The sequence below is a fragment of the Paroedura picta genome, chromosome 14 (assembly GCF_049243985.1).
Source record: "Paroedura picta isolate Pp20150507F chromosome 14, Ppicta_v3.0, whole genome shotgun sequence".
NCBI classification, from domain to species: Eukaryota; Metazoa; Chordata; class Lepidosauria; order Squamata; family Gekkonidae; genus Paroedura; species Paroedura picta.
Genome location: NC_135382.1, coordinates 25,121,221 through 25,148,891, shown reverse-complemented (window position 1 = coordinate 25,148,891; position 27,671 = coordinate 25,121,221). Strand labels below are relative to the sequence as shown.

At 45.7% G+C, this 27,671-nt stretch overlaps 1 protein-coding gene across 2 annotated transcripts in view; it reads left to right on the top strand.

Moving 5' to 3' along the window:
- The first annotated feature begins 3,518 nt into the window (after window positions 1-3,518).
- Window positions 3,519-27,671, top strand: part of CMIP (c-Maf inducing protein) — a 161,476-nt gene continuing 137,323 nt past the window's right edge. The window contains exon 1 of one of the 2 annotated variants that reach the window (XM_077310976.1): window positions 3,519-4,654. In XM_077310976.1, coding sequence (XP_077167091.1) covers window positions 4,352-4,654 — 303 coding nt within the window. In that variant the 5' untranslated portion in view covers window positions 3,519-4,351. Of the gene's footprint in view, window positions 4,655-17,289; window positions 17,424-27,671 lie in introns of those variants that run through there. The other variant, XM_077310979.1, reaches the window with a different exon arrangement.

Sequence of the window (27,671 nt, the reverse complement as noted above, 5' to 3'; positions counted from 1 at the left end):
CCCTCCAGATGTCCATGGACTACAATTCCCAGAAGCCCCTGCCAGCATTCGCTGGCAGGGGCTCCTGGGAATTGTAGTCCATGGACATCTGGAGGGCCGCAGTTTGATTACCCCTGAATTAGACTGTAGATTGTAAGGTAAATAAGTAAATCGCACTACAGAGCAGTGAGATTAGACCAGTGGTTCTCAACCTTCCTAATGCTGTGACCCTTTAATACAGTTCCTCATGTTGTGGTGAGCCCCAACCATAAAATTATGCCATTGTTCTTTCACAGAAATTAAACTGAAACTGACCAATGGGTGTGAAGATCTCTTGTTCGTGATTGTATATAAATTGTTTTTTTTTTCCCTGGGGTTTCTCAGGTCAGCTCTACCTCTTGTCCCACCATGCCGATCTCACTTGTTTCCGCTGCTCCAGACAGACGAATGCTCTTATCTCAATCTACCCTGCAAGGCTGTTGTGTGGATGCCCCCCCCCCCGGCCAAGGTTCTTGCCCAGCCACGACCCCTGTGAAACGGTCATTCGACCCCCAAAGAGGTCCTGACCCCCAGGTTGAGAACCACTGATCTATGGTATTTCTCAAATCTTCTTGTCCCAGTTACTGCAGCAAGGTTTCCTTGCTGGAGATGAGACAGCCGCCATCTACATATCTGTGGATAGAGACACCTTTCATTTAGCTGTTGTTCATCTCCCTTTTTAGCTCCTGTCAAGAGTTCAGTATTTGATATGGTGACCAACATTCTCAGCCTCATCTACCTCCCTCATCCCCCCTTAACCCTGTGACATATATGAGGCTGGGAGCATGTGACTGGCCAAAGGTCATCCAATGAGTTCCAATGGCAGAGTGGGGATTCAATCCTGGATCTCCCAGATTCTACTTGCACATTCTAACCCGGCCTTTTCCCAACTTTTGACTATGGAGGGGCCCCTGAAATAATTTTTCAGCCTTTGAGGAACCCTGGAAGTGATGTCGGCTGGCCCCGCCTCCCTGCCACACCCCCTGGAAGTGACATGTCACGGGAAGTGATATCACCAGCCACGTAAACAGGCAGGCTTGAGAAGAACTGGGGGTGGTGGTAGACAGGAGGCATATTAAGGCAGGAGCAGGTGTGCAGGCTCCGCCCTTCCCAGGCACAGAAACCATGAGAGAACCCACTCACTCTTGGGAGGGGGAGCAAAGGAAGCAGCCAGTCCCCTGGCTGAGTCAGGCAGGAGAGGAAAGCTTCAGCCCCCCTCCAGATCTCCTACCGACCCCTGATTGGGAATCCCTGTTCTAACCACTACATCACACTGAAAAGCAAAGTTAAACATCTCCTTAAAAGACAAAGTAAATATCTGTGTGGGACAAGTTGATACTGGTAGCCACATTACTCTGCAACCACAGGCTATAAAACCGGAGTCCAGCAAACAACAAAATAAATTCCTGCATCAGCATTTGTGACTCACGCGTCCATTCCCTTGTATCTGATGAAGTGAGGCCTGACTCATAGACGCTTCTGTTGGAAAACATTTTGGGAGTCTTTAAGGTGAGTCCTCTTTTATTATCTAGGACAGAGGGCAGAGATCGCCTCTGGTAAACAGGGACAGTTGGATAGCATAACAAGGACAGACGACCTACACCGTTACATATGAATGGGCCACATGTTGATATGCCACTGGCCTGTTGTCATTTGTACCATCTGCTCTGACTGGCAGCAGCTCAGGCAGAGAAAGGTGATCCCCACTTCAGCATATAAGAACCAACTCTTCTTTTTCTAAACCCCTCTCTCCCAGGCTACACCCTCAAATCTCCAGGTATTTCCAAATCTCTGGTGCTGGCAACCCTAGCCAGAACCTCACCCTTAGGCCTGAACTGTCCATGTTTGGAAGCCAAATACTTTGCTAGAATGGCCTAGGAAATCCGTACGTCCTGGAAAGCTGGTGACTGGAGCTTGCAGTCCGTAAATTAGTCTGCTCCTGGTCCAGCCTCCTTTACTGCAGCAAGGCTCCCTCCTACAAGGGATTAGGATAGTGGTATAATGGAACAGTCCAGGAGCTCGCTGCTCTATGAGATAATATTGCAGTCTATCACCAGGTTTATTATACCTGCCACTTCCCTTGCCTCGCTGTGACGTTTCCTTCCTTTGTAACAGACTTGTTGGCTGTCATGCCGGCTTAGAGAGTTTTTGTTGCCTGCTTTCTGGTCTCTGTAAGGAAAGCCCTCCTGCATGGCATGGGAGCTATCTCACATGAAGCTGCTTTATCCTGAGACTATTGATCTGTTGAAGTCAATGTTGAGTAGAGTTCTCCTCTACTCAGATTGGCAGTGACTCCCCAGAGTCTCAGGATAAGGTATTTCAATCCCCTCCTGCCTGGCCCTTTTAAATGGAGGCGCTGGGGACCGAACCTGGCACCTTTTGTATGCCAAGCAGATGAGGCACAGCCTCTCTCCCAAAAAGGATGGCGCTTGGTAATCGGCCTTAAGTCACAATAAGGACCGTGGGCTATAAATGACGTTTAATTATAACAACACCCATTTTTTCCCTTCGACTCTTTTTGTAATGGCTAGCAGGACGAAATATGCCAAGCGGTTTTCAAAGCCTGTGTTTTGATGCTTACCGGTGTCCAGGCCGCAAAACTCAGCAACGAAAAGGGTTGACTGAACAACCACTAAGATTTATGTATTGTTGGTCTTACAGGTGCTACTGGGATCTGATTTTCTTGTGCTACTTCAGACTATCCACTTGAATCTGCCATTAAGATTTAAAAAGCCTTTCCAGCCGGCCAACCTCCCCCAGCGCTCTGCCCGGAGCAACCCTCTGCAAAGTTACTCCTGCCTCAACTCAGTGAAATTTATGGCACTTCCCAGTGCGTTGTCTCCATACTAAGTCCTGCACGGTTGGCCAGCTCGGATGTGCTTCCTCCTTCTTCACTGCAGAATAATAAAAATGAAACTTCTATCTAGACAGAACTAGAAGGGCGGCGGGGGGAGGGAGGGAGGGAGGGGGGGAAGAGCCGGGGCGGAGCTTTGCTCGGCAGCCGTCCTCGGCTTTGAACATTGGGGGGGGGGGGAGGTGCTCAGCCTTCCGGTCATCCTTTTCTTAATGAAGCCTCCCTCCTCCTTCTCTGGCTGGGGGACGCTCGCTCGCAACGCTCCACACTCTGAACATCTCCACCCCCCCCAAAAAAAAAAGTGCTCGGAATTCCGATTAATAACATCGCTCCGTGGCTGGGGGTGGGGGCTGTCTCGCAAAGCTTTGGGCGTTTAAAAATAAAAGTGCTCCGGCGGATTCCGACCCTCCGCCTCTGCAAGCCGTGCAATGCAATGGTCGAATGCAATGCATTGCCTGGAGGGCTGCGCGCGGGCATCTCCCAGGCCGCTCTTGCAATCCGCATGCCTCCCCCGCCCGGCCGACCCCCCAGTCTGCCTTAAGAGAGCTGCAATCTGCTCCTCCGGCTCCCATTGACGTCAGAGCGGGCCGCACATGACCGAGGGGACCAATCAGCGGAGGCCTGGGAGCTGCTCCCGCAACAATCTTTCAGCGGAGCTTTGCTGCTCCTTCCTCCAGCCAGCGGAGGAAGCGGCTGAAACACGCCTTTCTCTCTCTCTCTCTCTCTCTTTCTCTTCTCCCCCCCCCTTTTCTCCTTTTCCCACACCGCCTCCACTCACACGCGGTCCCCTCCCTCCCCACCCCTCGTACACGCATCCGCAGCCCCCATCCAGACGTGCACCGCAGGCGCCCAAGAGAGAAGGGGGCGGCCAGCTGGCAACGGGGCTTCCTTTTCCTCGCGTTTTTTTTATTGTTCTACCCAACAAAGAGGATTCCCACCTCCTTTAGGGGGGAGAGAGGGGCGGGAAACAAGCGACAACAAAACACCCCCCCCCCAAAAAAAAATGAAGGCTTCCTTTTGTCTCTCGCTTCCTGCGGCTGGATCCGGCTGTCCTTCCGAGATGGATTTAATCCTTTGAAAGAAAGAAGGGAAAAAAGAAAGACAAGAAAAGAAAGAAAGAAAACCCAACCTTTCCCAAGCGCACCTGATCCAGAAGAAATCAGAGGACGGGAGAAAGGGAAGGAGGAGGAGGAGAGAAAAAAAATCCCCATTGAAGTTTTAAACAAGGATTTTTTATACAAATCGCTTCCTCTTTCGTGCGGGATTGTGTGTGAGTGTGTTTGTGTGTTGCTGCGCGCGCGTGCGGATTTTTTAGCCCCTCTGCCCGGGGCTTGCTCCGCGACCCTCTTTGTCTGCCAGGATTCCGGGTTTGTATGTGCGCGTCTTTTGCTCCCTTTTGCAACGCGCCCAGGTGACCGGGGCGGAATCCGCCGGCCCCGAGACGCGCTGCCTGCCTGCTCGCCTGCCTGCCTGCCTGCCATGGATGTGAACGGCGGCTGCGGCGGCGGCGGCGGGGGAAGCGAGCACCGGCCGCTGGACGAGAGCAAGGCGCTGCTGGCCGAAATGTCCGCGACGGAAGGGACGAAAATGGGGGCCGCGCTGTGCCGCCGGGGCGTCCACTGCAACGGCATGAGGTACAAGCTGCTGCAGGAGGGCGACATCCAGGTGTGCGTCGTCCGGCACCCGCGGACTTTCCTCAGCAAGATCCTCACCTCCAAATTTCTCCGCCGCTGGGAGCCCCACCACTTGAGCCTGGCCGAGAACAGCCTGGCCTCCGCCACGGTAAGCCGCGCTTTGCCTGCCCTGCCTGGAAGGGTCGTGCGCTTGGGCGGCCGCAGCCGTCGGGGGCCCAAGGGAAAGCGGCTGGTGTTTGGGTCCGGAGCGCAGGACTTGGGGGGAGAGCCACAAGGAGCCGGGGGAATGGGGCTGGGCGAGGGATGCGCGTCGACCTGGCGGCGGTGGGGGGCTCACCTGGGCACGAGGTAGGCCGGCGAAATCCTGACAGCCCCAGGCCAAGTTGGCGCCCATTGTAGGGAAAGGGTCATTTGGAAAGAGTGTGGTGGTGTGCTTTTTAGTTGTGAGTCTCTGCTGCGGCTCTAAAATAGTCGCCCCAAAACGCTCCTAAATTTGGGAGCACGTCTAAGCTGTGCGTTTTGGTTGGCACATTTGAAGTACACGTTTGGGGGATACGTTTTAAATATCCATTGGGCTCTGTGTGTGTGTGTGTGAAATTAATTGGTTGTTGCATCCAGGTTGTGGTGGACAGTCTGCTTTGTCTCTCCCTTCCCCCAAGGTAAAGACTGCCTTTTGGGGTTTTTTTTTTTGCTTCTTTAAATGTTATCTCTGATAGGTAATCAGATAGATTGGTTTAGAACTGTGGCAGAAGGGTGATAATTTGAAAAGGTTAAGACGGAGGTGGATTGAGGGCGAAAAAAGAATCCCACACTTTGAATGGATTAATGGGAGGTTTGTGGAAATCAGATGCTTCTTATTTATTTATTTTGATTGATTGATATACCCCCCTCTCCCTTGCGGTTCAGGGTGCTTAAACTTATATACTTCTGGTATGAGTCATTAAAAATGATTTGGGCCTTGGATTCCTTCTGATATTTTGGAAGGATTCCTTCTGATATTTTGGAAGGAGAGTGACTGTGGGCAGGATAGGAAAATAAGTTTCATCTCCGTGGGCAAATTAACTTCCTCCCCTTTTGCTTGAGGATTAGCCAAGGAACTGACCTCTGAAAGCAGCGAAATAGGCAGCACAAAGGTGTACAGGCAAAATCTTTCAGCAGCCCTCATACTATTGAGATGAACGGGGAAAGACTCAGTGGCTATTTGTCATCCTAATTCAAAAACACTGTTCCGGCTGACCTTTTCAAACTGTGTGTACCCTTTTATTGTGAATAATAATAATATTCAAAATATATATTATTGTCCTGATTTCAGGTCTCATGCAGTGTGGCATTTTGGTGCCTATACCTGAGCCCATAAACCCAATTCTTCAAGTCAGCTACCTTCAACCTTCCCAGATCACAGTGCCAATTCGATTCTATGAATTTTTCTCATTTTGCTTGAACTTTCTTGTTCCCTCCCCCTTAATTGTTCCTCCTCCACAGTCTCTAAACACTGATTGAGACACTTGACATTGGACACTTTAGACCAGGGGTAGTCAACCTGTGGTCCTCCAGATGTTCATGGACTACAAATCCTATGATCCCCTGCCAGCAAATGCTGACTACCCCTGCTTTAGACCAAACAGTCGCCCATGTATGGTGGAGACACTACCAGCTGCAGAACAGTAATTTTTTTCAACGCCAGACAGCCCTTTTGTACAAGGGCATAAACCGGTCAGTTCAACCGCAGGCTTTGGTGTGCTTTACAGTTAGCCAGAATTGTAGGATTGTAGTGCACTAACATTGTACAAAATCATTTGCTCCCCTACAATCCCATGCACACACAAAAATCTGTGGAGACCTTGATAAGATGGAGGCAGCATTGGGTAGATTTTCTTCTGTGGAATATCACCATTTGATATTCAGATGTGGGTACATGTAGATAAGGAGATGACTAAAGGATAGATTTATGTTGTTGGATTACACCAGTGATCTTGCACAAAGTGCGTGGCTGTTCCCTTGGCTCATTTTCACACCTAAGAAGCTGCCGTGAATTTTGACCTTTGCCGCCATTTTGTTGGAAGTGGTCCTCTGGAACGATCACGTGTTTGTAAGGCCTTCTAATTTAGTGCTGCTGAAGAAGAATGGGATCAGACCTAGGATTGGGACCCTTCTGCAACCCAGAAAAGCTGCCATTTAATTAATATTTATTTTAGAGGGTTTTTATGCTGCCTCTGCAGGGAACTTGCTTATCTTCCTACTGTTGCTGTGATGGGTTATCTGTCAGGCATACTATACTCCTCTGGTGAGGGAAGAAGTCCAGGGATCAGTCCAAAGGCCTCATACTACCAGCCAATCTGGACGCTTTATATTGCCAGCCAACCACTGGGTTCAGTGCTGAACATTTTTTATTCCTTTCTTTTAGTTCTGGGGCCTGAGCACACAACTGACTAATGATACTGAGGCTAAAATATGTTTAGGATGGGACAGTGGTAGATCTGTATGTTTCATTGCAATTTGCCCCAGTTATGCAAAAAGTGCAGGTGGGCATCTGATTTGAAAAGTGTGAGGACTGCTGAAACCTTACTCCCAGGTCTGCTGCTTCTTTTCCTACGGATCTTCTCCAGATGGTTACTCTGTCAGTATTGTTGAGTAGTTTGGGGAAGGAAATCACTACTAGGGGCAGACTGTGGAGAGGTTCTTCCCACTTCCCCCTGTTGTCTACGTCAGGGGTAGTCAAACTGCGGCCCTCCAGATGTCCATGGACTACAATTCCCATGAGCCCCTGCCAGCGTTTGCTGGCAGGGGCTCATGGGAATTGTAGTCCATGGACATCTGGAGGGCCGCAGTTTGACTACCCCTGTTGTAGAAGCTGGAGGTCTCCACAGGTGTCTGTACAAAGTATTGAGTGTATTTCCAGAGCATGTTGCTTGGGAAAGCTGGGATTCGAACCCTTGGAGGATGTTTTTTTTTTTTTAAGCTGGCAAATGTCTGTCCAATTATAAATTCCCCTATAGCTGGAGAGTGAGAAACTGGATTTGAAGGACTTCCTTTTCTGCAAGATACACTAAGATTTTCTCAGAAGTGAACCCTGTTGTAGTAATTTCTAAGCTATGTACTTTCCCAGGAAAGTGTCCTTAGGATTGGAACCAAAAACTATCTTATAGCCAGAAGTTGACTGTCTGATGGGTGGAGGTAATTGGTGGAACTCATCGCTACAGGATGTTAACAATGGCTCCTGGCATGGATGCTTGCAATAAAAAGGATTAGAAAAATATTGTGGCTGGTAGGTCTATATCAGCTTCTGCATCGAACTATTTGGTGCTAGGGATAGAGAACACAGAACGGCTATCACAGCGTGGCTTTCACAGCTTTGACCTATCAATATCTGACTGTCCACTGATGGAGCCAGGATGAAACAGTTCTTTTGCTGTTATCCATGGTGTTTCTTCCGGTTCTCTGATTAAAAGTTGTTGTTTTTTGTTGCCTACGGGAATAACAAAGAGTTTTTTATATCGGTTGATCTTTTCCTGTATGAAAGTTTACACAACCCCAGCCAGCTTCTTCACATCTTGTATTTTGTTTTATTTTCTATGATACACACAAACACACAGAAATTATATCATTGTCCATGGGGTCGCGATGGGTCGGACACGACTTCGCAACTAACAACAACAATATGTATATTGTTGAGTGTTATCTCTTGTTCCTTTTGATGTCAGTTTCATCATGCAGGATAAGTGATATTGAATTGGGACACCAGTCTTTTGGAGATTGTTGGTTGATTTAAAACTGGTGGTGGTATTTTTTGTTTGTTTGTTTAAACTTCATGGATTTGACATACTAACCTGGCTGAGAAGTCTCATTGAAGGGGGGGGGATGGGGATGGAAAAGTGGAAATACCTAATTGGTTCTGTCAAATGTTTTTAAATGCGGCACAAATTTTGATCCTGAGCACACTGACTGAGAACCAAGTCTTCTGATTTTGGGGGGGTCTTTGTCACTGGTAATGCGTGTTGAATTGAAGCCTCGGGACAGAAACTAGCCAAGGTCTGGCTTTGATTAAGGCAAGTAAGCAAACACTTTTGGGACTGAGTCTTTATCCTCAGCACCTTTACTTGGAAGTCAAGTACACCAAACAGTATAACATTCCTTTGGTGGTAAATAGACAGCTGCATCAGAGGGTCATGCAGCTTTCAAAATGCTTTGATATGATGGTTGTTCCAGAGAGCCATTCTAAACAGATCTACTCCCAAGTTTACTCGGATCGATTCAGTGGGGTTTGCAGCCAGTAAAGTGGTTTTATTATTGCACTGGTATTCCCTGGACCGTGATCCTAACCTGCCTGTTAGCTGATTTGCTTCCTCCTTTGGTCTCTGTTGTTTGGGGCTAAATTTGTTAAAAATTTTCAAAACTGAGATTCTGCAGGCATATATATCGGAACAGAGCGGTTTTTGTGTGTGTGCATGATCCATGGGAGATAACTGAAAAAGGGAAGTTTGAAAGACTTTTGTTGTTGTTGAGCAACTATATCTGTACTGCGTGTTGGATTTTAGGTAGCATGCACCACAAAGAAGGATTCATGCACTCAGGAAGCTTGTAACTTAAAGGAGCCCTTGAGAGCACTTGTTTGAAATCCTGCCGATTTATAAAGGACAGTGTTGTTCATTAGGGCAGGGGTAGTCAACCTGTGGTCCTCCAGATGTTCATGGACTACAATTCCCATGAGCCCCTGTCATTGTTTGCTGGCAGGGGCTCATGGGAATTGTAATCCATGAACATCTGGAGGACCACAGGTTGACTACCCCTGCATTAGGGCATCTCCCTTGCCCCATGTGCCCCACCTTAATCTGAATTCACATGTTTAAAGCATATTTCATATTTGCTTGTGCACCTGTGAAAACCAAAATAATAATACTAAATATGTACCACGTTTTTGACAGGTCACGCAGTTTAAAATATGTGGCTACCAGTTATCTGATCCATGCAGAAAGATCATTATTATTATCAATTATTATTAGATTTATTGCCCGCCACTATCAGCAAAGCAGTCTTGCGGCGGGTTACATAATAGTAAAACCCCACGTAAAATACAAAAAAGTCATTAATCCCCCCCATTAAAAATATATCCTGACGGCAAAACCTGTCCTCCCTCCCCATTCAGATAGCCCCCTCTCTGTGCCTCATGGGAATAATTTAGGGAGGTGCATTTCTCCCTCCTTGGGTTCATAAAATGCATGTGTGATTTCTGCCTAATTCCCACTGCCCCAAAATCTGTAGTGACTCACAGATGTCTTAAAATGGCAATAAAGTTTTGGGGAAGTAAATGAACAACTTTTATGCAAAAGTTGGGTTTTGAGAAGGGGCGACATAGAAATTGGCAGGATGAAACGGACGTAGCATGTCAGATTCTCTTCTCGTGTTTAAAAAAGGAGAGTTGGAAAAATACTGCGAATGGGCAGAATTATTGGGCTGATTTTCTTTTATGTATGGGATGTAATCCGTTTTGACTCGATCTCAAATGTTAGGGATTATTAACCAGACTTCTGGAATCCGTATGATGCCCGAACCATTAGTTGATTTTTCAAATTAACTATGCTACTGGTATTATTTTTTATTGCGGGGCCAAATGTTTCTTGCTTGGCTCTGGCAAGAACCTACAATTAATCAATGGTTGATCAATGGTTGATCAATGGCAGAGATGAAGACTTTTATACCTAAAGCCAAACCCCCCTCTAGTCCTCTATTTATTTAGAATTTCATTTTTTTCTCTACTGGAACTGGTGATCCAGCTTCTGGTTAGACTAGACTGGGAGAACAATCACATGAATTTACCATATAATGAGTTGGGCCATATCAATTTATTATTTATTTATTTATTATCAGATTTCTATACCGCCAACTCCTGGACAAGCCGGCAGTTTTGTCTGCTCTGATTGGCAGCAGTTCTCTCTAAGGCAGGGGTGGGCAAACTGTGGCCCTCCAGATGTCCATGGACTACAGTTCCCAGGAGCCCCTGCCAGCATTCGCTGGCAGGGGCTCCTGGGAATTGTAGTCCATGGACATCTGGAGGGCTACAGTTTGCCTAACCCTGCTCTAAGGCCTCAGTTGTCTTTAGTTGCCGTTATTAATATTCATTTAAAATGCACAGAAATATGTATAAAATTCTGAGTGGCTGATCCCTGATATAGGAACTTGTATATTGAATGCAGTTCTGTTAGAATCATTACGGAATTTTGCTGTTGATCTGGTGAAATGGAGATTTTGTCTACTGACTTTTTGTTACTTTGCCGACATGAGCTGCAAGTCATTGTAACGTCGTCTGCTCTCCCCCCCCCACCCCCGTTCCGTTTTATTGTTGTGTCTGCACTTTCCCATTGCAAGGGACAACTTAAATAAGATGTATTTTTTGTTGTCGATGCACACCCCTCCTGTGTGGGATGTCTTGTTTCTGTGCAGGCATATTGTTTTCGCTGAGAATTTTATTTTCTACCAGTGAGCGAATGGAAATCTTTGTGTCATTTTTTTGTCTGTTTGTTTCACTGCTTAATGTCCCAGTAGAACAATTTTAATATTTGCAAACTTTTGTTTGCCAGGTAACTGCTTGCTCAGGGACATATTTCCTCCCCCTTCTGGGCTAAATGAAACTTATTAAGCAAACAGTACCTATATATTTCTATTTATTTGCAGGAAATGTTTATTTAGCATTTTGCTACTCGGTTAAATATCTTTCAAGACTGTAAATAAAATGTCCATAGTGCCAAAATACTTGTGTGTTAACGTAGTTGATTTTATTATGTCTTGTTAGTTGAGCTCTCTGCAGCAGTAGCATCCAGAACAACATACCGAACAGTAAGATGCAACAACATTTATTAAAAAAAAAAAAGTATTCTGCAGTTGTGCGCAGCTACTGAATCCCTGCCTTGCTAGGTGGCCTTTTAAAAGGGATGTTCCTTAATGTCTGTGTCCCTAAACTTGTAGGCATGTCGTCATCAGGAGAGTGGAAATATGTTGCTAGTCCCCATGATTCTGAAGATATATATATATATTTAAAGGCCAGGGAGACATCAAGGGTGAAGAATATCCTTGAGGAAGTCTCAATTTGGAACCGTTTAATTTGTTTGGCCTAGCAGCAGCCAGCTGACCAGTATCCTGGTCACTAACCCAGATTCCAGGAGTTAGCTGCCACACAATATCAAGCATTTTGAACTGGGCAGTGATGTGCAGGTCTGATAGAGAAGAAGCATGCTTGGCATGAATTGTGCCCATCACTTCTTGGGTAGAGTTCTTTGACACGACAGAATTCTCGTTTCCCAAACTAAATGAGCACAAGAAGCCCTAGATAAGGACATCAGATACGTACATATGCTCTTGCTTATTTCCTTGCATTTAGCAGGACCAGTTTGACTGTTATTGGTCTTTAACATTTTTTTTAATTGGCTTGGTTTGATTGCTGTGATTGGATAAGGGGTAGTCTCATTAGGAATATACACATCCGTTACTGTCCCCCCCCCCACCTCTTCTTCATCCTTATTTGGTTCTTTCTGTCTTCTCTTTACTTAGGAAATATAATTTCTGTCCTCAGGCATCTGGCACAGTAGTCTTAAAACCTGTACTACAGTGCTAATGAGTAACAGAAATAGCAATCCCTGTCTCAATCCACCAGCCAGATGTTTAGACATACTCCTAAGGAGATAGAACATGTGTCCACTGAATTACTAAATATCCCCCCCCCCAACAAGGTTTGCATAATGCATTGGGAATGTTGCTTTTGAACGGCTTTGGACCTTTCGGTTTGCTCATAGATTTTCCTGTCTCTAGCGGTCCTAATGCGTTAATTTATTGTGCCCCATTATTAAAGCAGACATCAGCTGAGTGCTTAACATTTGATTATGGGTAACAAAAGGCTGGTTTATACCGGTACCCTGATAGCTGTAGCCAATGGTGGATTTGTTTACATCTGTGAATGATGGGTTGCTGCACCAAACCATAGACAACTTTCTGATCACCCCATGCCCCGTGGTTTGGCTAGAGGTGCCAGCTGGGCAGTGGCAACAAGTTGGAGGTTCAGTGGGGGGACGGACATGGAAATAAGAGCTGCACCAATGCTGTGATGTCACTTTTGGCACAAAGCATACCAGAGTTTTTGGGGAGTTCTAGGGCGGTGTGCTGACATGTCACTGCCAGAGAATTAAAGAATTTTCGAGGAATCCTAGAGCATCATGCGAATGAAATGTTGTAGCATTGGCATGCTGTCTCTGTCCCCCACCCCCTAATTGTCTCCCACTGCTCTATTGGACAGCGTCTCCTGCTATTGCCAGAGACCTGGTCTTCTTGGGTTTGTGTTGAAAACACCATCGTGAGGTTCTACTGCTTTTTAAAGATCTACCAGTGAAGCCCTGTAAGGGTATTGGCTTTCGTGTTTCCCACTTTAGCATCTGCTAGAAACATGGTCTTTTCAGTGGTTTCCCCAGTGAGTTGGCAAATGGTCCCCCAGAGGGCTGCCTTTTGGAAGCAACTGGGAACCCACCTTGCCTGCAGTTCCCTTTGAGAATATGCGGAGGGGATATCCCTGTAAGTGAAATAAAGCAAAATGATTTCTTTTTCACAGCTCAGAAAAAGTTACCTCTGACACGAAAGCTCCTAGGGGAACTAATTGTTAGTCTTTAAGGTACTACTGGATTAAAAAAAAGAAGAAATGTTGACTTGATTAAGTGGGAAGTCTGTGGTTGATCAGGTTTACACACAAACACACACTTGTTTATTATCATTTTTCTTTTTTATGGAAGGGAGTAGAAATCCTTTGTGCCATTCTAACTGTTCTAGCTGAAACATGTTGATTTTACTTGCTGCTGGATTTACCCTTTTGGACTGTGGGTAGATTTTTATTTGTTTTTATTGTTTAATCATCTCATGAAGTCTTGCTAAAAAGCAGCATGCTAGTATTGTGAGCAAAACGGTTGGTGAGAAATCTACATGTTTGTGTGTGGAACAGCCATAAGTCATGGCTATTGCTGGTTTTATATATAGTTTAAACTACTATTCATTAAAACTATTGCTTTTTGAAGTTGTCATTTTTTCAAGATTGCTTTTGGGTTTTTTTTTAAGCTTAAAGAAAGATTCCCCCTTGGGTTTTTCTTTGGGAAGCCACTCTTTGTATCTTTAAGGGACAGACTAGAATTGGGGGGAAATTGGCAAAGGGTCATGATTTTGAGGTACCTTAAGGTGCTATGCTTGCAGGATTAAATCTGTGATTCTGGTTTACTAGTGCATTTGGTCAGGTGAGAGAATTTAAGATGTGCGAATCAGAATTACAGCTTGAGCCTCATTGTTAAACTGAAACTTGGGATTTTTTGATTGTATGTTTTTGTTTCAATTTCCTGTTCTCTCCCATAAAATATATACTTTCCTATCTGTCTAGTTTCACAAGTAGTGAGATTTTTTAAATTTTATTTTTTAAAAAATGGTATAATGTGTTGAAGTGCAGATTTATCAAGACCTAGAAACAGTAGCTAGAGCCTCTTGTGGCGCAGAGTGGTAAGGCAGCCGTCTGAAAGCTTTGCCCATGAGGCTGGGAGTTCTATCCCAGCAGCCGGCTCAAGGTTGGCTCAGCCTTCCATCCTTCCGAGGTCGGTAAAATGAGTACCCAGCTTGCTGGGGGGTAAGCGGTAATGACTGGGGAAGGCACTGGCAAACCACCCCGTATTGAGTCTGCCATGAAAACGCTAGAGGGCGTCACCCCAAGGGTCAGACATGACTCGGTGCTTGCACAGGGGATACCTTTACCTTTACCTTTAGAAACAGTAGCTGCCATGCAGGATGACCTGCACATAATTTTATTCCAAATAATACCTTGCAGGCCTGGAAATCGAAAGAGGGCAAAATTATATTTTCTGTTAGCAAGAATCTGGTGGACTCTGATTACTACGGACAGGCCCTGGTTGGGTAATAACAACAAAGTTACCCATTAACCTCCCCCAAGGAAGCGAAAAGTGGACATTGATGCATTGTTTTGAGTTCCACTTCTCCTCTTGTGGAAAGCAAAGCTGGAGCTACTGCAGATGAGAGTTTGGTAATAATGCAGGCCTGGCCCTCGATTAAGAAGCTGGTGTGGTAACATGTTGATGAGTCAACCACTAGACCAGGGGTAGTCAAACGGCGGCCCTCCAGATGTCCATGGACTACAATTCCCAGAAGTCCCTGCCAGCATTCGCTGGCAGGGGCTTCTGGGAATTGTGGTCCATGGACATCTGGAGGGCCGCCGTTTGACTACCCCTGCACTAGACGTTTAGAACAGAATCTGATTTGCTTGATTGTATTAACTTGCAGCCCAACCCCTGAAACTAAGGCATGATTTGAATTTGGTTTGGTTGCAGAAAGGCCATTTGCCTCCTGCCCCTAACACAGGTGGCTGCCTCCTTTTGCTTCAGAAAACGTTTGCCGTTCATTAACAAGGTTTTGTTTTGTTTTTTTTTCCCTTGAGCTCTTTATCCCAGCTTCAGGACAGTCTTTCTGAACTGCCTCCCAGCTTTTTGTTGCTGTGCTGTATTTGATTTTTTTTAAAAAAAAGAATGGTTGTTCACTTTTAATTATACATTAGATATTGTAAACAAAGAAGATTATTTATCATCATTATTTATTGGCTTTCTGTACTGCCATTCTCCCATGGTGGGCTTGAGGTATTTTTTTTTAAAGATTGCAAAAAAAAAAAAAAACACAACAATGGGCATGCCATCTTGAGAAATCCAACTTGGGCCATTGTGCGTGTGGAGAGGAATCAAAGAATTCGGTTCTGTTCCAAGAACCAGGGAGGAAGAGTTGGCACTCCAAGAAATAGGTGTGTATTTCATGGAACAGAATTGCTCTTTCTACCTGGCAACCCTCTGGGCTTCTTGAAGGAGGGCAGGATACAGATTTCACACCATAAATAAAAGCCAGGCTTGTGAGTAATACCTTTTAATTGTCCAACGGTTTGGCAGCCTCTGGGCATCTAGGATATTTGTACCTGAAAGTATTCTTTCCTTCAGATGTTCTGAGTAGTTTGAGGCTATACCATCAGAAGCAGTTCTTGCCTTCTCCGCTCCAGAACCCCGCTTAATCTTGGCAGGTCCCATTTCTACAGCCACCCTCCCTTGTGTAGTCCACTACCACCAGATCCTTCCACAAAGTGCCAAGAAAAAATATCTGCTGAAAACAGCCTTCTGTGATAAGTGTGGTAACGTATAAAGGAGTGTCCCATCTTCCAGGGCTGTGTGTGCGAGAGACATCTGATTTTAAGAACATAAGAAGATCTCTGTTGGATCAGTCAACTAATCCATCTAGTCCAGCATCCCATCTCTCGCAGTAGCCAACCAGTTCCTCTGGATAGTCAACAAGAGAGCATAGAGTTGAAGCCATTTCCTGACGTTGCCTCCTGGCTCTGGGATTCAGAGGATTAGTGCTTTTGAATGTGGAGGTTCCGCTCAGACCGTTTATGCACTGGAGGTTTCATGCTGGGCTGCAGGCTGGAGTTTTAGTCGTGGCAGGTTGCCCCACGTCTTCCTGCACCCACATGGGGGAGCATTTGGCCTGGTTCACCTCATCCACCACCGATCTGTGCTCCTGACAGGGGGGTGGGGCAGTGAAGTTCTCAGTGCATAAACGGTCTCAGTGACCATGGGTAGCAGCCAATGATAGACTTTTATCCTCCATGAAGCTATCCAATCACCTTTTAAAACTTTGTTTCTGCGGCCATCACTACATCCTCTGGTAGTGAATTCTGCTTATTAATCACTCTCTGTGTAAAGTTGTATTTCCTTTTGTTCGACTTGAACCTACTATCCATCGGCTTCATTGGATGCCCTTAAATTCTAGTGTCTTGGATGGGAGGAGAAAAAGTTCTTTTTGTCTTTTTGTCAGCTCTTCCCAACCCATGTGTAATTTTATCAGATCAAACTCTGCCTTTCCTGCTGACGGATGGTTGGCTTGTTCTTTTAAACCAGTGGTTCTCAACCTGGGGGTCCAGACCCCTTTGGGGGTCAAGCGACCCTTTCACAGGGGTCACGGCAAGGCAAGCAGCTTGGCTGGGGGGGGCGCCATCCACACAACAGCCTTGTGGGGTAGATTGAGATAGAGCGTTCGTCTGTCTGGAGCAGCAGAAAAGAGCGAGATCGGCTTGGTGGGAGAAGAGGCAGAACTGAACTGAGAAACCCCGGAAAAAACTCAATTTTTATACAATCGTGGAAAACGGATATTCACGCCATCGGTCAGTTTTGGTTTAATTTTGGTTGGGGGGTCACCACAACATGAGCAGCTGTATTAAAGGGCCGCGGCATTAGGAAGGTTGAGAACCACTGTTTTAAACAAATAAACAAAAATTCAAAGAAAACTATTTCCAAATGTGTGTTTTTTTTTTTAAACTAAGCAGAATATTTTGAAGCTGGCCTGACAATGTTGCCTATTTCAGGATTATCAGGGGCACTCGGTCACTTCAGCTGGCTGGAATACTCAGCTGTGAGTATTCCCCCCTTGCATTTCACAGCGAGCCAGGAATTGTTTCCTGAAAATGAGATGCTGTGCGGGGCACAGAACCAAAGACTTTCCGTTCATGTGGCACCTCAGGAGGGTATCACATTCACCACTGGGGGCCGGCAATCTATCCCCCGCCCTCCGGCAGGCGCTGTGCTCTCCTGGCCTCTCACATGCGAGTTCAAGTCACGCAGGCTGGCTCCTGGTTGCAGATTTCTGAATTCCCTGAATTCTAGCCGGCTTCTTCTTTGTGACCACACAGCTGAGTGTCATGTGCACATACAACAATCCACGGTGACGTCTCTTGGTCATCTCATGTTCCTCCTTCAGGGAAAGGTTGAGGCAGCTTGCTGAAGGGTGAGGCAGAATGATCTCTCGGCCTGATTGAGGTCAGTTCCCCAAAGCTAGCCTGGACAGGAAAGACTGGTGAGGTGAGCAGAGCAGGAAATGAAATTGACTGGCCAGGGAATTGAAGGGAAAAACACACAAAAGGCTTGCTTACCTAAGTAACTGAGGTGGAGGAAATCTATGAGATAGTCACAAAGTTGGATTGCGGGCCCAGGAAAGGCCCGGTAACAGAAGAGGAAGTTGTAGGATAGAAGTAAGAAAAGGCAGGAAACCAGGTGCAGGGAGAAGGAAGAAGTGAGTTTGGGAAGCTGTTCACGGCTTATGCTTTGCTATTTCATGCCAATAAAGGGACTCTGACTCTGGGAAACTGTTCAGGCCCAAGGGATTTCCAAAGAGATTCCAAAGAGACAGCAGCCCTGTCTCCCAGCAGCCTGTGATCTGAGGCGGCCCACAGCTGATTACCCTGCTATCCACTTCCTATAAACATACATCCTTAGTTCTTCTCCAAGAAGAGTAACAGTGCCTGGCTGGAGTAGCTTGTTTGCTTTTCTGCCCACTTCTGGACCAGAAAGGCGATTCTGGCATCTAGTAGCATCATCGATCTCTGACTGATGAAATTGTATGTTCTGCTGATTTGGGTCACTTTTTAACTCTTGCAGCTGGAAGGCGGTTTTAAGATTGAGCATAAATCTTGTATTTGGGCTGGACAAGAATATTCCAGAAGCACGTGACCCAGTATTTTTCTCATGTGGATGTCAAAATGGCGGTGGGAATTGTGGTGCTGTCAAGTTGCCGCTGATTGATTTATTTATATTTTTATACGGCCCTTCCCTACGGCTCTGGGCAGTTTACGTAAAACATTTTGGAACATTTACATAGAACATGTACATGGCCATCCCATGGGGTTTTCAAGGTAAGAGGCGAATGGAGGTGCTTTGTCTACCAGAGCCAGCTTTGCTTAGCTTCTGAGATAGAATGAGATTGAGCCAGCTAAGGCTATCCAGGGCAAGGCATGCGATAAAATAGCAGGAGGCAATATTAGGGAGAGGCTGTATCCTCCTTGCCCCGGGGGAGCTGCTTGTATGCTGCTCAGGGGATCACTGTATGAAACAGGTTGCTGGCCTGGATGGGCCACTGGCATGATCCAGCAGCATACTTCTAATGGTAGCTAAAATGATAGCTCCCTTGCTGGACAAAGGAGAGAATCGTAAGAGAATACCCTGTAGAGGTTTGTTGGCCTTGAGTATAACACAGACTACTAAATGGGTAAGCTGGTAGAGAAATACTGCTAGTAATTTTTGTGGATTCATTGTGGTTGAATTCCATTCTGGAGTCTTTAGTTTTGACGTCTAGAGCAGGGGTAGTCAACCTGTGGTCCTCCAGATGTCCATGGACTTCAATTCCCATGAGCCCCTGACAGCATTTGTCTAGAGTATTGTACAAGAGTCTTGTTTCACTCTTCCAGCAAAGGTTAAATCTGTCTAGTTGCAGTGGCTGGATGATTAGAAACTCCTTGCAAAATTTGTTTGGTAAGAGTGGAAATTGGGTAATGTCCTTTTCTTCTTCCCCATTGCCGTCTATCGCAAAACGTGGTGCCGTTCACTCATGAAATATCGTCTGTGTGTTTCATACTTTTGGCTCTAGGAAACAAAACGTGGTTATTTTGCTTTTCTCCGTCATGTATCATGCATGCAGCCAAGCATCCAGGATGGCCCAAGACTTTTATGACAGTGTTGGAACCAAACAGATCAAAGAGTTTCCTCAAGCTGGAAAGCCCACCCTTAAGCTGTTTCTCTTGGAATTAAGGTTTGTAAAACCTTACAAACTGCACTTGCTGCGGTAAATGAAGCCCAAAGAAAGTAGAGATCAGAGAAGAGACTCTAGGTTCTTTCCTGATGTATGTAGTAGGAAATGGTGTTCTTTTCCAGTTATTTCACTCTGGGGGAAAATATTCCGGGCTGTTCAGAATGAATCTACACAAGTGGGTTTCTCGCAATGAATTATTAAAAACCAAAGAGTTTGGCAGACATTCTTGGAATTGAGAAGAGATCACAACTGGATCCTTCCTGGTAGCCTCCCAAACTCATCTTGAAAAGTATGTCTTAATCTCTCCCTGGCTTTGCTCTGTAAAAATCTAGGTATGTATGATTTATTTTTAGGACTATCAGAGTGGCATCCTAACCAGCATGATAATGAAGCCAGGTCATGAAAGCTTATACTCTGCAAAATTTCCTTGGACTTTGAGGTGCAATTGAAATCAAATCTTGTTTTTATCCTAGACAGAATTTTATCTTTCCATGTCCATTGAAGCCCATATGCTTAGAAGGCAGTAAGTCTGTTTGGACAGTACCCAAGCAATATTTATGTATAAACTTCACTTACCGCTTGCTTTCCTTGCTGATCCTCAAGGCAAGTTCCAATTTACAATTCAGTCAGTTTGTAATTAGCTGATTATTTGCTAGCTTTTTAATCAACAAAGTTTAAAATCTTTTAAATGCACTTGCATTGTTAGCACGCCCTAAGGTGAAGTGTCCGAAGAAGTGTGTGCCATGCGCACAGAAGTTTAAACCCAGAATTAAACATTGTTGGTCTTAAAGGAGCCAAACTTCGTTCTACTTCAGTGGGGGAAGTCATCCAAGGATGCTTAGGTCAGGCCTCTGCTCGCTCAGGTAGGGCTATTCAAATTCAAATGAATTGGGTAGCCTTATCTGGGTGACCAAGGGCTGGCCTTCCAGTTTTTGGATAGCTCTCCACTCAGGTAGAATGCACCTGGCTAGCTCCACTTGTTTCCAAAACAATACAAACAAAATACCTTCGTTCTAGTTATAATAGAAGGGAAATCCTTGGGCCATTGTTGGCTAGAGACTCAAAGATCAAGAAGGATTCCAAGGATGGATTTGGATCTGAGTTCCGGCCTGAGGCTTCCAGGCTGGGATCTCAGAAACAGACAGAAACCATGGACTGCCCTGAATCCTGGCTCAAGGCTTGTGGGCTGGGGGTGCAGTCTGTGATATGCACAGTGAAGCAGTCCGCTACTGTGCCGAGTGAGCTCCTTGAGGCTTCAGGGGTGGGCTTCTCCATAGCCTTGATGGCCTCCAATCCCAGCGGAACTGCAACAGGGTCGGCAGCGGTACCACTGGACTCAAACTTTGTTCCTTTGCTGCTGAACCTTAAGGTGACAAGCAAGAGCATGTGTGATAGATTAGGCTGAAGTGCGTAGCTCAGGTTTTATGGCTGAGTGAGAATTTGATCTAGGGTCACATGCTCTGGAGTGGTTCGGCCGCTTTGGCAATCATCTGCAGGGGTAGTCAACCTGTGGTCCTCCAGATGTCAATGGACTACAATTCCCATGAGCCCCTGCCAGCAAATGCTGGCAGGGGCTCATGGGAATTGCAGTCCATGAACATCTGGAGGACCACAGGTTGACTACCCCTGATCTATAGGCTTGACTTTCTACTTTCCAGCAAGGTTTAATGTATCTGGTGCTATTTACATTCCAGTAAATCTGCCCGGCCAGTGAACTTATTGCTGGACTCCTAGCATTAAGCAATAAATTCAGCGACAAATCAAGAGTCCCTAGATTTAAACAAAAAAAATCTGCAAGATAAAAGATTCTGCAGAAGTTAGATCCGTTCGGTGACGGAACACTCCCTCCCCCTCCCTGCGTAGATTCTCTGATCTTTCTCCAGCATTCCCAAAGTGACGGCTTTCCCATCAGTGTCCTCCGGCCTGAGTCGAGAGCGCTGTGTCTTGAGATGCAGCGTTGCTCAGGGAGAGCAGTCAATGTGTTGCTTGTGCCGCTGACTCAGCGGGCTCTCCTTCGCATCCTCATTATTCCTTTGAATCCTCGCACATCAGAAGGGCTTGCAAGGGCGGGCAGTCAGTCATCGACGTAACAGGGTAGCTTTTCCACATTGCAGTCGGATGCGTGGAGGATGATTCGCTTACCGTGTGGCCAAGGACTCCCACAGTTGGGCTGTGAGTACAATGTGCAAAGCGAGGTGGAGTCATCAGCTGCACAGGGAGCCTTCACTGAAAACAAGCAGCTTTATAAAGTTGTAGTCCTTTCCCCCATGCCAGTGTGTGGGATCCTTCAGCTAAGGCTCAGAGAATGGCTGTGGGGCGCATGATGCTGCTATGTTGTTAATTAAGGTCATCTCCATGCTACAGACTCTGTTTTTTCCACCAGCCTGATGTTGTGGCTTCCTTCCCAATGACCCTGGGAGTTGTCATTTGGACTGGAGAGGGGAGGCATAAAAATATCTGAAATAAACTGGCAAAAAGCCTCTTACCCGTCAACATAGTCTAATAGTGGATTCTGCTTTCTATTAAAGTCTGATATTGACCTGTTTTGCATCAAATATGTTAGTTTTGCCATTGACCCATATTCCTTCAATTTACTGAACCACTCTGCAAGGTCTGGTAAGGATTCTTTTTTCCATCTTGTTGCATCTAAGATCCTGGAAGCTGTTGCCATAAATTTAGCAAATTCACGATACATTTTTATATTGTCTCGTACTATATTTAGTAACATACATTCTGGATCCGATTTTCACTCTCTTTTGCATTTCATCATGAGTCAAAATCCAATATTTACTTGCCCTCTCTTAAGTCCGCCACATATAATAAAATGATGCATTTATTTCATAGCATTTCCAACATTTCCAGTTATAACATTTATTGAGCTCAATACTATAACTTTTAGGGCAATATACCATCTGTAAAACATTTCATACCAATTTTTACTTTTTTGTAAACTTTGTTTACTTGCTATTTTTGCTTTGTATTAGTGCTTGCTTTAAGATTACTTAAAACAAAACCTAGGGCCAGAATAAGTAAGAGCATTTTTAGTTGCTGAGAAGCTGAATTGGGTTTGATTCCCCTGTTAAATGTTGTAGCCCTTATCAACAGCAACAAGCCTGTTCTGCTTTCCCATCATAGCCATGTCGTTTACTGGTTTCAGTAGCTCCTATTGTTTCCTTCTCCTTGACTCCTTTTCATGTGACTTCTTATTTGACTTAATTTTACTACCCCATTCCGATGCACCCATGTCCTAGTTATTTTCTGCCTTTTTAGTTCCTGATTCCCATGTCCCCCTTTACCTGTCTGCTTTCTCTTTTAAATTAAAGGGTTATCTACACAGACACACCCTCCGTGAGCATGCAGTAAGGAATGCTGTACTAGAAGGCTGCATAGATGACGGTTATTACTAGGTTTTCTATTATCAGGGTGTAGGAATCACTAAACAATTGAATGTTGTGCCATGTCACATTATTAATCTATGCCTCATCCGCTGTCATATACTCCATCCGGTAATGGGACCTCGCGGCCGGCCAAGCAGTTTGCTCTGCCCTTCCCGAATCTGGAGGTGATAGCATTGCTTAGCTTTCTGTGTGCACATGGTGGGGAAAAGCTTTTGTGGAACAGTAATACTTCACATTGGTGGCGGAAAGCGGCTCTTGCACAAGTGGAAATGCAAGAAACGATCTGGGTAGCATAGAGAGAGGAAAGTACTAGGCAAGGCAAAAGGTTTTGTGCAGGTGGAACTGTGCCACGTCGCTGGATTTGAGCCTTTACGTGGTCAGAAGGGAAGAAACAAGTATTACAAAAAGTGCGCTAGAAGCAATTGATGCAGCATCTTTTTTGATGGTAACAAGGGGAGGGCCAGAAGGGAAGTGGGTGTTTAGGAAAGCCTTCTTTTCAAGGTGTGGCTCACTTGACAGATGATCCCTTGGACCTGTGAAGAGGTTGAGGCTTTGTGGACAGGAAGTCCCAGCTTCAAGCATTTGTCCCTGTTGACTTTGATTGAAGCTCCTCAGATAGGAGATGCAAGAGGGAACTCTGCTTGAGAGCCCGGTTTGCAGAGTTGACAGAAGCGAGCCAGATGGCTGAATGGTCCGTCTTGATATAAGATAGTTCCCTATATTCTTTCATGGTGCTCGTGGCATGTTTCTTTGTCTGGCCCCCTCCCCACAGTAATGGTGTCATGATGGCACATGGAACAAAACAACTCCTGGAAGACAAAGAAGAGTTGGTTTTTATACCCTGCTTTTCACTCCTGAAAGGAGTCTCAAAGCGGCTTACAATCACCTTCCTCTCCCCACAACAAGCACCCTGAGAGGTATTTGGGGGGCAGAGAGAGTTCTGACAGGACTGCTCTTTGAGAACAGTTTTATGAGGACTGTGACTTGCCCAAGGTCATCCAGCTGGCTGGTTGGGGAGGAGCTGGGAATCAAACCCGGCTCTCTGGATTAGACGCTGCCACTCTTATCCACTCCTACACCAAGCTGGCATAAGCCTAGAACTTTATAAACACAAGTGTGTTAAATGGGCTGCCCTGAGCTGGTCCAGAGGAGCCGGATCTTCAAATCTCAGGGTCTAAACAGGGACAGTCCCTAAGCAGGGAAGACCACCAAGGAAATTTTGAATTGCTGCAGAGCCAGGCCTTGGCAAACCACCTCTCCTGCCTTGAAAACCCTGTGAGGTTGCCAGAAGTCAGCTGTGACTCAGCGTCACTTCCCACCCCCAAAATGGACCAGTCCACTAACCTGGGTGGGGAAAGGAAGCAGCCAGTCCCAACCTAGTATCAAGTTTTTCAAGTATGGACAGTAGTTCTACATCTGCATCCACACATGATCCTGCTGGCCTTTTGCGGATCTTTCTGGAGCCGCGAGAACCTCTGCCTGTGTATGTGTGCATGTGTCTTTGTGAGAGGAACCGCATCTGTATTAACTTTCCCTCTTCTGCTCTCTGCAGACCTGAACCAGTGGGCCACTAGCTTACCATTTTGTGCCTGTCTCTTGCTAAGATGCAACCGTTGGCACCTAAGTGAGAGCCTGTGTTTCCAGTCCTCTCTCTATCCCAGATCATTCGTCTCGGCATAGTAGGGGAAGACCTCTGGCTTGGAAGCACATGATGAGAATGCTTGGGGCATGGGTAAGGGCGTTTGGGTGGGAGGGGGACAAAGTCAGGGAAATGCAGCCCCGCAGTCCTTGCTAGAGATCCCTGGGCCAGAGATCTCTTCATATTTTAAGGAGTTTGCTCGAGTGGAACACAGGCCCTGTTTGAATTAGGAAATCCTACCGTGGCAGAAAAGGGGAAGTTTTTCATTTCTGTGGAATCTCTCTTTGCTTGCACAGGCATGTCATAGTAGCAGCAGTGTTGAGAAGCAATGCTATAATGCCTGAGCCGTCAGTATTGGTGTTCAGAACGGCTTTTAATGAAGGACACAGTTCCCTTTTTTTGCACCATCTTGTTCTGGCACATACAGTCACTTTGCGTTGAGTTTTCTCTTCTTCCTTGCTAGGGCTGGTTCATGCACGCAGCAGATGTGTGCAGCTGGCAGAGTTCTTCTGACAACTCTTCAGAATGGTTGTTGCTTTGAGCTGGCCTCTGTAGGTTCTCCTTTTCAAACTTTCCTGGTGGGTGTTTATACATGCTATGCAGTCCGATGGAGTTCTGCTTCGCTGCATTTGAAAGTGAGCTTTGGCTCAAGAGAAAACTTACACTGGGATAAGGTTGTGTTCGCTTTGTTCTGTTTTTAAGCTATCCCTGGTCTCCTGTGATTGTTCTGCTTCAGGTGGACATGGCCACGTATTTGAAATTCTCTTTCAAATTGTGCTGTTCTTCACTCCAGGCGAAGAGAGCAAAGGTTTTTTTAATACCTTGCCTTTCCCTACCCAAAGGAGTCTCAGAGCGACTTACGATCACCTTTCCCTTCCTCTCTCCACAGCAGAGGCCCTGTGAGGTAGGTGGGGTTGAGAGAGTTCTGAGAGAATTGTGACTGGCCCCAGGTCACCCAGCTGGCTGCTTGTAGGGGAGGACTGGGGAATCAAACCCGGTTCTCCAGATTTGAGGCTGCCGTTCTTAATGTTTGCACTACTCTGGTGCTCTCAAAGAGCTGTATCTTTGAACAGTTCCCCGTCTTAGCCTTGCTACATAGGAAACCTCCGTTCCCAGATTCTATACTTTCTTCCATGGAAATGGAAGTAGCGTCCAGGCAGGTTGGACCCAGATCTTCTAAGAATCATCCGTGTTTCTGTATCATGTTCCTTCAAATCAGAGTTGTATGCTTTGTTGCTAATATATATATTAATAATTTCCATTCACCACCATTGTTCATTAAAGTGCCTCAGATGTTGCTCTCTTCCCTGCAAAAGCCAATTTCTCCTCCTCCTCCTCCTCCTCCATCTTCATTTTAAGTGCTGGTGAACCAGCGTTTAAGGTTTATGTAAAGAAGTTTAACAGAGAAGAATAGCATAAGTTAGCACGGGTTACACAGGGGTAGTCAAACTGCGGCCCTCCAGATGTCCATGGACTACAATTCCCAGGAGCCCCCTGCCAGCGAATGCTGGCAGGGGGCTCCTGGGAATTGTAGTTCATGGACATCTAGAGGGCTGTAGTTTGACTACCCCTGGGTTACAATATGCCTTGCTTTTCCACTAATACATTTACTAACTACCTATCTAAATAGAATAGTAGCTATGAAACTCATCTGTGGGCCGATTGTTCATTAGGCTTGTAAGGTTCACCATTTTAGCCAGCTCCCCCAATTTTTGAAACCAGTCTGACTTTTGGAGTATCTTGGAGTTTCCAGAGTCTTGCAGCCACTATCCGCGCTGCTGTCATTGCATGAAAGAAGAAATTGCTAGCTTTTTGGGGAGCATCGGCCAGCAATGCACTCAATAACATGAATTCAGGAGAAAGTGGGAATTTGATTTTCAACATTCCTTCTAAAAGGCCATGGATTTTTATCCAAAATTTCTGGATTTTTTTACATGTCCACCACATATGATAAAACCAACTTTCTTCCTACATTTTCAGCATTTTATATCCAGATTTCCAGAATTTCTGCACAAATCATTAAGCCAGTTAAACAACTGCTTTTTAAAATACTTGTTCAGTCTTCATTTTTTGGCTTTGTTCAAGGGAAGCTCAGGACTTCTTCGTGAGATCTGATCAATGCCTCCCACTCTTTGTGCTCTTATTCTGCAAAACAAAACCCCCTGCACCCATAGCTCTCATGCTGTTCCCTGATAATGTAATTTATTTCCCCTTTCCATTTGCTGCCACCGCTTCTGTTTAAAAGGTGTTTTAAATATTTGGAACCTGTTGTGCGTGCATAGTTTGGCTTTCTTTATCCGTGCCTTTGGGGTACTGTCACGCTTTGGTCTGATCGTTCCAGTGTTCTGAGTGGTGCGTGGAAAAAAAAAGGTCTGAAGCAGGTTAGGTGTAAAAGGAAGAGGCTTGTGAATGAAATGAGTCAAGTCAAAACATGGTCAGGATGAGGAATCTTTTTCTGAGCTGATGAGTGCAGCCTGACTAAGACTGGAGAACAGGGGGAAAAGAAAACCAAAACCAACTCAAACTTGGGATTTGGGTCTGGATGGGGGTTTCTTTGATTTTGGCACACCCACCTCCCCTTCCTGAACTCTCCCTTCCAATCCTAATGCACCCTGGCCTTTTCTAATGTGGCTTGGGGTAGTTCTGCTGTCCCTGGAGACCCATCCATGGTGAATGCAAACCGTAATACTGAAAAGTCATCTTTGAGGTGTGGCAGTAGGGTAAATTTGAATTTTTGGCTCTCTCTGGAGGAGAAAAATAGTAGGGGTGGAATAACTATGCTTCCCAAACCATATTCTCCATGATCACACCACTTCTGGGGTTTCTGGAAGCCTGACAACTGTTTCAGGGGTTTCTCAGTGGTCAAAAAGTTGAGAGAGGCAGAGTTACAGCATACCTCAACACTCTTCAATTGGAAGTGAAGGTGGCCATAAGGTGTACTTCTGGTACAGGAAATAGGGTTGCACAGTAGCCATGTGATTCAGAAAGAAGTCCAAACGGGTTAGGACTGTGGACTATGCCATTGTGAATTGGTTCCTAGTATGAAATCTTAGCATTGTTTCCTTTGCCTCGCTTCGCCTCTGTCTCAGATCTCTGGTGGGTTCCAAATTTCTACAACTCAAACCGTATTACAGTTTGGATTGCTCAGTCTTCGGAAAGTCAGAACATGAAACTCATGGTGAGCGGAGGTTGGGAGCCCTGGAATATTAGAAGGAGTCTGTTGAGATATGAGTGGAGTTTAGCAATGCCGGACTTGGGAGAGGAGGGATGGAGTACAGAACTCCCCAATGCCAAGGCATAACTAGCAAAACTAGAGATACATTTAGATGATACGTTAATTGTTGAATTGTCTGATTTTTTTTAATGGTACATTGCCTGGATATTGGGGAGCAGGGAAGATGGATATTTATCTATTGGCTTTTAGCAACCCTGCTTTATGTTCTTTCTTGTTCCTCATTTGACAGGTGTTTCATGTGCCCATCAGGGCT